Source organism: Megalobrama amblycephala, linkage group LG22 (genome assembly GCF_018812025.1).
Source record: "Megalobrama amblycephala isolate DHTTF-2021 linkage group LG22, ASM1881202v1, whole genome shotgun sequence".
NCBI lineage: Eukaryota > Metazoa > Chordata > Actinopteri > Cypriniformes > Xenocyprididae > Megalobrama > Megalobrama amblycephala.
The window spans coordinates 25819637-25831898 of NC_063065.1; the positions used below are offsets into that span (position 1 = coordinate 25819637).

General features: G+C 36.1%; 1 protein-coding gene across 3 annotated transcripts in view; it reads right to left on the reverse strand.

The window, feature by feature from the left end:
• gnal (guanine nucleotide binding protein (G protein), alpha activating activity polypeptide, olfactory type) overlaps window positions 1–12262 on the reverse strand; it is a 215825-nt gene that overhangs the window by 28596 nt on the left and 174967 nt on the right. For all 3 annotated transcript variants that reach the window (XM_048175136.1, XM_048175137.1, XM_048175135.1), the window contains 3 exons: window positions 6483–6541; window positions 2962–3082; window positions 2305–2435 (listed from right to left, as the gene is read on the reverse strand). In XM_048175136.1, the coding sequence (XP_048031093.1) occupies window positions 2305–2435; window positions 2962–3082; window positions 6483–6541 (311 nt within the window). The remainder of the gene's footprint in view (window positions 1–2304; window positions 2436–2961; window positions 3083–6482; window positions 6542–12262) is intronic.

Consider the following 12262-nt stretch of genomic DNA (forward strand, 5'->3'; position numbering starts at 1 on the left):
TTACAATCTCAATAATTCATAAGCACTGTCTCAGAACGCCCTGTTCTAAGATTGCTCTCACTGTGACGTAGAATTGCGCTAAGCCCCACCCACGTGGTTTGATTGACAATCTGGTTTTGGCATAGACCCCGCCCTCGGTGATCTGTAAACCATCCTCCATTGTTTCAACGACAGCCGGTAATGTCTCCTAAGAAACATAAGTGTTCTGTTGTGGGATGTAATAATGAACATAGTAGTTTTCACTTACTTCCGACATAAGAGCCACTGAAAACGCAGTGGATGGATTTTATTTACGAAGGAAAGGCGCCACTCAAAATTGCAAAATACGTTTATGTTTGCGCGAATCATTTTTTGACCGACTGTTTTGAGAACGAGGGTCAATTCAAAGCAGGTCTTGCTTCAAAGTTAATCCTCAAGTGTGGATCGTTGCCTACTGTTCGCGATCCAACGTCACCTCCAGAAGAAGTAAGTGTATTTAATGTTTTTTGAGCAAATAGTCATTTCAGTCGATGTCAGCCAATTCAATAACAAATGCGTCTAAAGTTGTTGTCGTCGTCGTAGAATGTCTGTGTATATAATTTAAACCTTGTTTGTATAGTGTGTATCCACACGTATATATATATATTTTTTAAAGATATTGTATTAAAAACTGTATGTTTACTTAGCAAACGTTATCACAGTATTTGTGTTTGTAGTTTCAAAAAATTGCGCGAACGTTATCACAGTGTGTATGTGTGTGTGTGTTGCACATCCATAATTGCAAAGGGGACGTGATTAAAACTCTATAAGTACATAAATGTATCAAATAACCATTCAGAGACGTCCTGCTCCATTCTCAATTGTGTTTCTTCTGCCGGAGTCTCTTCTTCATCTGGGTCAGATTCCGGTTCAAACATGTACGGCTGAATGCCATACAAAACAGCGGGTCTCTCACTCTCAGCCATTCTGCTTCTACCGACTGTGTTTATTGCCATAGGTATGCAAGTTACGCCCTCATCCAAAGGCAGGGCGGGGATATGCAGCTCATTTATATTTAAGGTGGTACACACCAAAACAGCTCTTTTTAAAACAGGCCCCAAAAATGACATTTTCAAATGGTTATAATAAATTAACTGTGGGGTATTTTGTGCTGAAACTTCACAAATACATTCTGGGGACACCCAAGACCAATATTACATCTTGTAAAAAGGGGCATAATAGGTGCCCTTTAAAGTAAATTCCTATGTACACTACCAGTGGACTAGCCTACACAAAAATTCAGATATTCAGAATTAGCAATATATCTGTTTTCTTTATAAATCAATATTTCCAAACCATGTGCTTTTATACTATACTTTTATAAATATACTTTTAAGTATATCTCGATCAAAAGACAAAGTCCAAGTATAGGCCAAATATACTTAGACTTTTCTGTCAGTATAAGTCAAGTATACTTAAGTCCAATTTAAGTATATTTCTCAGAAGTATATAAAGTATATTTCTGAGAAGTATACAAAATGTAGACAAAGTATACTTTCTTATTTTTAGTTTAAAGAAGTATACTGATAGCTCACTTGAATAAACTTTTTACGAAGGGCTGTTTACATCTGTATTTAGCGTTGTCCTCTTCTGATCCGATCGACCGAAACACATCTTAATATCAGGTGTAAACAGGGCCATAGTAACACATAGTAACATAGTATGATGAATTGCTATCACTTATTGATGACATCAAAGCAAAAACACGTTCTGTGTGCGGCCCTTATAGGTGCAGTAAGTGATTTCTGCACTGTTGATATTTGAAATCACAGGCAGTGGAATGGGGAAAAACTGCAAGGTCTCGAACTTTTAAAAGTTTAACTTATTTTAACTTGAGCGCCACATTTTTAGAGTGGTGTGTTTAATGTGCGAGATGCAAAAGACACAAGTGCAACTTTCAAACACGTCCATCTAGCGTGTGTTTACATAGAAAAATAATGGAAAAGTTGTGCAGTAGAATGAAAAAAAAATGTGTTTTGTGTGAACGGCCCCCTTTGGCTGTTTAATAAAGCCTGCAGTAGGAAACTTTTACCTGTCATGGCCACATGGTGCCATCTTTAATGTTAATGCTATCATTTTTTAATGTTAATGCAGAGTGCATAGTGTTGCTAATTTTATTTGTTGGTTCAATATAATAGTTGGTAAACTGATTTGACTGATGCTAAATTGATTGTGTATAATACTTTTTGAATATTTCCAGCACATTTTAACATATTTTCATACCATTTTATCTCTAGTCAGATATGCCTTTTTATATGTATTTTATGATCATATACAGGACATTACCTTCAGGAGGAAGTGTGTAGCGAGCATACTCTGGGAAATAATCTTCAAGTTTGGATTTTCCTGCCAGGATCTTTTCTGCCAGCATATCCTGTTTGTTGAGGAACAAGATCACTGAAATGGTCCTTAAAAACCTGTTTGAAAACAAAGAGAGAGAGACAGTTTGAGCACTTCTTTATATTTATATATCTGATGACATTTTAGACATTTAGAGATGTTCAGCGCAGCTTTGAGCCACCATTTTACTCGATAAGTGTTAATATTTAAAGTTGCCATCTGTCTCCTCTATTTGACTTAAACTGTTAGGCATGAAAAATATCACTATGAATTTTTATATCACAATAACTATATATAATTGTATAGTTATTTTTGATGGAAAAATGTTTTATTATATGTATGGTTTTTTGGGGATTTTATATGTGGTAATCAAAAATCTGTATATATATATATATATATATATATATATATATATATACACACACACACACACACACACACACACACACACCGTGAATATTCAACACATTGCCCAGCCCTATTGCTGACCTCTAATAAAAATAATCGGTAACCGTTACAAACATATAGATGCACTTCAGGATAACTTCTGCAGCACTTGGGACGGGAACTGAGAACTCCCAAGAAACAGCAGAACTGTGAAACCTGTTAGTCCAGATGCTGCGGAACAGATCAAGAGACTCGCGCAACCGGTTGGTGCTGTTGTCTTCCCTTATGACCATGTTGTAACTGCTACTGGCTGCCACGAAGATGATGGCGGTCACATCTGTGATTATAGACAGGAAGAAATATACATTAGCCAAGCACACACTTAAAGGGATAATTCACCAAAAAATGAAACTTCTGTCATATTTACTCACCCTCATATTGTTCCAAACTCATAAGACTCCATCTTCGAAACATACAATAAGATATTTTTAATGAAACTTGAGAGGTTTCTGTCCCTCTATTGAAAGTTCAGGTTACCAAAACTTAAAAGATCCAAAAAGGTTATAATGGCTTTGTCAAAGGAATCCATATGAAATAGAGCAGTTTAATCTTAAGTCTTGTGAAGAGATACGACAACTTTATATGTTGAACATCATGTAGACACACATACATAGTGTACATCACATATGATAAACACAGAAGCGCTAGAAAACACCTCATTGTTTCATGTGTGTGCGTGATGCTCAAAAACCAAGTGTTTACCATATTTGAATGAATGTGTCAGTCATTGTTTAGATTTAAATGAAATTCTAAATTAAATCTGTTCATAATATAAAGCTATTGCATCTCTTCACAACACATGGATTATGGTTTAATTCATATCGATTTATATCGATTTGTTTTTCAATGCCTTTATGACATTTTTGATCTTCTAAGTTTTGATTACCTGAACTTTTTTTTTATTTTAAAGGTGCCCTAGAACTTTTTTTAAAAGATGTAATATAAGTCTAAGGTGTCCCCTGAATGTGTCTGTGAAGTTTCAGCTCAAAATACCCCATAGAATTTTTTTAATTCATTTTTTTAACTGCCTATTTTGGGGCATGATTAGAAATTAGCCGATTCAGGGTGTGTGTGCTCCACGCCCCAAGAGCTCGCGCTTGCCTTAAACAACATAAAAAAAGTTCAAACAGCTAATATAACCCTCAAAATGGATCTTTACAAAGTGTTCGTCATGCAGCATGTCTAATCGCGTAAGTACAGTGTTTATTTTGATGTTTACATTGATTCTGAATGAGTTTGAGGCTATGCTCCATGGTTAACGGCTAATGCTACACTGTTGGAGAGATTTATAAAGAATGAAGTTGTGTTTATGCATTATACAGACTGCAAGTGTTTAAAAATGAAAATAGCGACGGCTCTTGTCTCCGTGAATACAGTAAGAAACGATGGTAACTTTAACCACATTTAACAGTACATTAGCAACATGCTAACGAAACATTTAGAAAGACAATTTACAAATATCACTAAAAATATCATGTTATCATGAATCATGTCAGTTATTATTGCTCCATCTGCCATTTTTTGCTATTGTCCTTGCTTGCTTACCTAGTCTGTTGATTCAGCTCTGCACATCCAGACGTTAATACTGGCTGCCCTTGTGTAATGCCTAGATCATGGGCTGGCATATGCAAATATTGGGGGCGTACACCCCGACTGTTACGTAACAGTCGGTGTTATGTTGAGATTCGCCTGTTCTTCGGAGGTCTTTTAAACAAATGAGATTTATATAAGAAGGAGGAAACAATGGAGTTTGAGACTCACTGTATGTCTTTTCCATGTACCGAACTCTTGTTATTTAACTATGCCGAGGTAAATTCAATTTTTGAATCTAGGGCACCTTTAAATAAAACAAAATCTTAATTTGTGTTTAACCAAAAATCTTATTGCTTTGTAATGACATGAGGGTGAGTCAATGATGACAGAATGTTCATTTTTTGGTGAATTATCCCTTTAACATCAACACCATTAGTGACTTTTAGATATACAGGTGCTGGTCATATAATTATAATATCATCAAAAAGTTGATTTATTTCACTAATTCTATTCAAAAAGTGAAACTTGTATATTCATTCATTACACACAGACTGATATATTTCAAATGTATATTTCTTTTCATTTTGATGATTATAACTGACAACTAAGGAAAATCCCAAATTCAGTCTCTCAGAAAATTAGAATATTGTGAAAAGGTTCAATATTGAAGACACCTGGTGCCACACTCTAATCAGCTAATTAACTCAAATCACCTGCAAAGGCCTTTAAATGGTCTCTCAGTCTAGTTCTGTAGGCTACACAATCATAGGGAAGACTGCTGGTTTGACAGTTGTCCAAAAGATGACCATTGACACCTTGTACACGGAGGGCAAGACACAAAAGGTCATTGCAAAAGAGGCTGACTGTTCACAGAGCTCTGTGTCCAAGCACATTAATAGAGAGGTGAAGGGAAGGAAAAGATGTGGTAGAAAAAAAGTGTACAAGCAATAGGGATAACCGCACCCTGGAGAGGATTGTGAAACAAAACCCATTCAAAAATGTGGGGGAGATTCACAAAGAGTGGACTGCAGCTGGAGTCAGTGCTTCAAGAACCACTACGCACAAACGTATGCAAGACATGAGTTTTAGCTGTCGCATTCCTTGTGTCAAGCCACTCTTGAACAACAGACAGCGTCAGAAGCGTCTCGCCTGGGCTATAGACAAAAAAGGACTGGACTGCTGCTGAGTGGTCCAAAGTTATGTTCTCTGATTCAAGTAAATTTTGCATTTCCTTTGGAAATCAGGGTCCCAGAGTCTGGAGGAAGAGAGGAGAGGCACACAATTCACGTTGCTTGAGGTCCAGTGTAAAGTTTCCACAGTCAGTGATGGTTTGGGGTGCCATGTCATCTTCTGGTGTTGGTCCACTGTGTTTTCTGAGGTCCAAGGTCAACGCAGCCGTATACCAGGAAGTTTTAGAGTGCTTCATGCTTCCTGCTGCTGACCAACTTGATGGAGATGCAGATTTCATTTTCCAACAGGACTTGGCACCTGCACACAGTGCCAAAGCTACCAGTACCTGGTTTAAGGACCATGGTATCCCTGTTCTTAATTGGCTAGCAAACTCGCCTGACCTTAACCCCACAGAAAATCTATGGGGTAGTGTGAAGAGAAAAATGCGATATGCCAGACCCAACAATGCAGAAGAGCTGAAGGCCACTATCAGAGCAACCTGGGCTCTCATAACACCTGAGCAGTGCCACAGACTGATTGACTCCATGCCACGCTGCATTGCTGCAGTAATTCAGGCAAAAGGAGCCCCAACTAAGTATTGAGTGGTGTACATGCTCATACTTTTCATGTTCATACTTTTCAGTTGGCCAAGATTTCTAAAAATCCTTTCTTTGTATTGGTATTAAGTAATATTCAAATTTTCTGAGATACTGAATTTGGGATTTTCCTTAGTTGTCAGTTATAATCATCACAATTAAAAGAAATAAACATTTGAAATATATCAGTCTGTGTGTAATGAATGAATATAATATACAAGTTTCACTTTTTGAATGGAATTAGTGAAATAAATCAACTTTTTGATGATATTCTAATTATATGACCAGCACCTGTACTAACTATAAAAACAGGTTTCGGGAATTTAATTATGGAAAAAATGCATTATACCACAAAACTTAAGGAACCTACAAGCTCACCATTAAAGCACTGAATCCATTTCCTCCTTTCATCTCTCTGACCACCCACATCAAACATACTGACACACAAGGAGAAAGACATAAGAAATGTTTTGAAAAAAAAAAGTAGTAATTAAATACAGTTCTGAATCATTAGATTTTAAAAAAGCAAACACAATAATGGTGGTTAAAAGTTGTAATATAATTTTATTAAATAGTGAGGTCCAAAGGTCTGTAACCACCAGTTTAAATGCTTCAATTCCTCTTAAATGGATTTCTACTTCTGAATTTTGTCTTTGCCAGCTCAGTCACATTCAGCACTGTCAGGGTTCTGTCAGTTCAGTTGGTTTATTCTTGGTTTGGTGACAGAGGTCTGACACTCCATAGTCGTATCTTTGCGTGAACATGCAGTTGAGTTTGCTCAGGCTGTATGCTCTTTAGTCTGTGTGATATATGTGGTGCGTGGTGTTCAGAAACCGGCACTTCTGTCTAGTTCTGTTTCAGTTCAGTGTCAAGGTTCAGACATTCATGCTCCATAGCTGTATCCGAAATCATATACTTTCCTACTACTACTTCCCTACTGTAGGCAAAAAAAGTATGTGACAAAAGAAGTATGTCTGAATTCACAATACTCATAAAAGATAAGGCAAAAAGTACCCAGATAACCTACTTCTTCCGGCGAGATTCTGAATTGTGCATACACTTTACTATCCCATGAGGCCATGAGAGAAGTGTGGACACTTTACTATCCCATGAGGCCATGAGAGAAGATTTGTGAATGGTAGTAACACGACAACTGACCCCGGTCAGGTCATGTGATAAGAGCAACATGTGAATGTAGTTCATCAAGATTACATTCATAGTACACACATTCATACTATATAGAACGTAATTTTTTACGTTTGTGAAGTCATTAACTTGTTGTTACTGAAATTGAAAGCACCACTGTTCTTTCACGAACGTGCCAAATGTCATTACAACCACAGGGTTAGAAAAGGGGAGGAGGAGGCACATGAGCCGAACTCGTCTTGTGCCTCAGTTGGTAAAAAATTAGCCAATCACCATTAAGTGTTTTACATTCAGTGCTTAGGAGAGTTGAGAAAAGATACAGGGGAGGCTAGCCTCGTTTGGTATGTCAACCAATCATCATAGAGACGTAAATTACGATGTTTGCTTCAAGTGATAGGTGAGTGAAATTATATTTGTATTATCTTGCTTCTAAATGAGCAAAAAGCCAATTTAAAGCAGTTAAGCTAATAATAGGCTAATAATGATAATAATAATAATAACCAGTGATGGCAAAACGAGTGAACCTTTGGACAAAAAAGAAGACAAATAGTGCCCACTAGCAATCTCAGATAAAATTGTGGGGTTTGTTAAGAGCGGTGGAGGATACAAGTTTTTAATGGACATGTTAAAAACTAGGATACAAGTTCCCTTTCGAGGGAACTCGCACTGCGTTGGTAACGATACGTTGGGGAACGCCCTTAGCATAGCGCATCTGAAGCATGAATGAAACTATTCCAATGCCCATTGGTGTTGCGTCATGACGTAATGTGATGGCATACACGGAAGCTACAAAGATATGCCGGCACACAAGTCAGCTTTTTGCTCTTCACCAAGCGATATGGAAGTAAAATAATGCCATATGTTGGTGAAAAGCATCTTGAATTGCACTACTTGAAAAAAATATGCATTGCATTAACCATGCTTGTATTTTAATGCATTGTATTTTTAGGGCTTGCTTTTTTATGGGCTGAAATATAACATGGTTGTATATGTAAGCTGTGAATATTTCATTTCAAAACATTTCACACACATTTTCATTTTTCCGGGAACTGCAGGGAAGGCAGTAGAGTACCGAGCGTAATCTCCATCTGCTATTAGTCAACCTCACCAGCAGGTGGTGCAAGGGCGTGTTGATGAAGAGCAGAGCAACAGTTAAAGCAAGTGATTCATTTCATTCATTAAAACCAGAGCTTCTGCAGATATTATCAAATCTAATTTAATGCTTTTTAATGCCTTTTTAATGCCATTTTTAAAAATGTTTAATGCCATATATATATGTTGCTAAATGTCGATAGATGATGTCATGTAGCAATTTGTTTGCTTCTCTGCTGCTACCCTTTTTGCTCACATAATATATTATAATACAGCCAAATTCCCAATAAAATTGTTTCATTTTTCTGTTTTTGTTGTCAGACAATATGAAATGATGACTGAAACGCGACCCATTAAGACTTCATACAGGGCTCGACATTAAGCCTTGTCATTCACTTATACGAGTGGGGATTTTTTTTTTTTTTTTGTGGTGTAAATATAAATATAAAATTTCTGAAGCAATATCCTTTCAGAATATTGCATAAAATAAATTTGATCAATAAATTTACTTGGAATAAGACACTAAGGGCTGTTACCAATCACATTAAACTGTTTACACATTTACAATAAAAAAATACACCTGCATTAAATAATGTTATAGGATTGTAAGAAATGTTGGGGGGAAATGATACTTTTAAAAAATTAAACGAAACCACCAGTAGGTGGCATCAAGAAACCGTTTTAATAAGTGAGTCATTCAATTAAACGATTCATTCCAATGGCTGATTCATTCAAGAATGAGGCAGTTGTTTATGAATGGGTCACAGAATCTTTGACTCAAAATGCTTCAAATTGCTGAATCATTCAGTAACGAAAACAAGGCTGAGCCTGCATCCCAATGAACATTCTATCCATCCTAAATAGTATGTAACATTATTAATATTCAATACTATTTAGGGCGGATAGGGTGAATAGGATGCACATTGGGATGCAGGGTGAGTGTTGCTACGCTATGGTTCTGCTGTGATTTTTGTTTGAACTATTTTCACTGCTAAAATAGAATAAAAACAGTCAATGTTCCTTCTAAAATGTAAGTGACTTAATATTAACTATTTGTTAACTGAACTGTTGTATGAAATCAGTGTCACATTTTTAATCGTGATGGTAGCCTATTTGGAGAACAGCATTCTTGGTCGTGTGATACCTATTGCTTTAACTGTATCAAATTATAAAATCTCCACATTTTGAATTTTTACCGCAGTATGTCTAACTGAGATTCTTTTTGTGTGTGCTACACTCATGTTTCCATTTCTCCTCGAGATGGTGCGTGAGCCTCAACAGCGCAACCTTGTTATCATCAGTACATTATACAGTCTGCGGCAGTACCAGTGGGTCTCGAAAGCTAGATCAGGTTAACAACACGCTTTCTTGGAAAAAAGTCGCAAAAGGGGTCTGAAAAGTGGTATCACACCAATGTACATATTTTACAACAGAAAATTAAAGTTATTAATTATGAAGGCTAAATTCAATATAAAGTGGTAGTATTATTTTTTTAAAAACTATTTAAAAATTTAATGCCTGTAGGAATACAATTTAATGCTTTTTAATGCCATTTAAGGCCTTAATTTTCGCAAAATCCATTTAATGACTTTTAATGCTTTTTAATGCCCCGCAGATACCCTGAAAACGGATTTACATTAACGGAGCAAGCGGTAAGTGTATGTGCGATGACTATCAGGGCCAGTAAATATACAAAAAAGCTGATAAAGACACAACAGTTGTGTTTACACTTAATTCAATGTCTTCACTGTTCATTTCCCTGTGTAGCCTACATGTAAACAGCTTTCTCTACAGTGAACGAGATAAAAACGTTATTCCCCGATGCTGATGTACAGTTCAAACGTTAAATCTGAGATAGACATATAACTTTCCTTAACTTTATATCATAGCTGTGTTGCAGTACTGGGGTTTCCCTCAATACGTCATACTCCAGGATTCCCCTGTTGTCGGGACATATAGAATGCTTAACTTATCTTTATAGACTAAATAAGGTGATATAAAAGACCACCAAACATGCACATTATTGAGAATGTAGGCTATAGGCTACAGGCAAGCAGGTTGACTCAGAATATGGACGTAATGTGCAAAGTTTTACGCTAAGCCTTTCCCAGTGAAATACTGGCATTGATTTGGCTTGACACTGGATGGTCGATATTCGCAAATTTAGGGTTCGTCTCTAAAGTTACACATGACATTTCTAACTTCAATAGCATTTCAAAAGAATGACTTATAGTCATAAAACAAACTGTAAAGTGTTCATGTAGGTTTCAGGTATGATGCACACCTTTTACTTTTTTGATATTGAATAAAATTAACTGTCAAGTCATATGTAAATATTGTTATATTTTTCACTTAGCCACTATATGCTCAAACACAAAATATACCATAATTTAAAGCTCTATGGTATTTGAAGAGAATAAATGACAGTCTGTAAAGTGTTCATGTAGGTGGGATGCACAACTTTTAGACTGTTGATAATAAATATGAACTCCTGCTGTAGTGAAAAATAGTAATATTTACACATGATTTAACAGTTTATTTTATTAAATATCAAAAATCTAACATATACCATAATTTTAGATTGTTGATATTAAAATAAATAGAAGCTCGTGCAGCAATAAAAAATTGGCATTTTTTTATTTGTTTATTAAATATAAAAAATCTAAAAGGTGTGCATCATGCTTGACACCTACATGAGCACATTACAGTTTATGAGTGTTAGTCATTATCTTCAAATTATATTGAAGTTAGAAGTGTGTACACGAATGTCATATGTAACTTTAGAGACGGTCCCTAAATTTGCAAATATGGACCATCCAATGTCAAGCCAACTTTATGCCAGTATTTCACTGCGAAACGCTTGGCATCAAACTTCGCACATTACGTCCATATTCTGAGTCAACCTGCTTGCCTGTAGCCTATATAGTATAGTATAGGTGCAAGTTCAGTGGTCTTTTATATCACTGTATTTAGTCTATAAAGATAAGTTTTAAGCATTGTCCCGACAACAGGGGAATCGTATGACGTATTGAGGGAAACCCCAGTACTGCAGCACAGCTGCGATATAAAGTTAAGGAAAGTTATATGTCTATCTCAGATTTAACGTTTGAACTGTACAACAGCATCAGAGAATAACATTATAATCTTTTTCACTGTAGAGAAAGCTGTTTACATGTGGGCTACACAGGGAAAGTATCAGTGAAGACATTGAATTAAATGTAAACACAACTGTTGTGTCTTTTCTGCATATATACTGACCCTGATAACCATTACACATAAACTTACCGCTTGCTTCGTTAATGTAAATCCATTTTAATGAATGCAATGAATGACTTGCTCTAACTGTTGCTCTGCTCTTCATCAACACATGCTTGCACCACCTGTTGGTGAGGTTGACTAACAGCAGATGGAGATTATGCTCGGCACTCTGCTTTTTCTGCAGTTCCCGGATGTAAAATGTTGAAATTTGAACCACTGAATTTGTGGATGCGAAATAAAATGGACCGAAAATTGCCTGCTGAATATTATAGATTGTATTTTTAAACAGAATTAATATTTTGGAAGTGAAATCTGAAAGGTGACTATGTATTATTGCATTTTTAACAATGAAAATGTGTGTGAAATGTTTTGAATTGAAACATTCACAGCTTAAATATACAACCATGTTGAATTTCATAAAAAGCAAGCCCTAAAAATATAATGCATTAAAATACAAACACGGTTAATGCAATGCATATTTTTTTCAAGTAGTGCAATTCAAGATGCTTTTTGTTATAAAAACATATGCCATTATTTTATTTCCATAAAGTGCTCTCTGTCAAACTGTCAGTCCTATTTGGTGTTGTTTGTCCCGTAGGAACTTGAAATATTAGCAATAAGCACATTTGAAAGTGTGTGTCTTCCTGCCCGTGCTCCCCGTG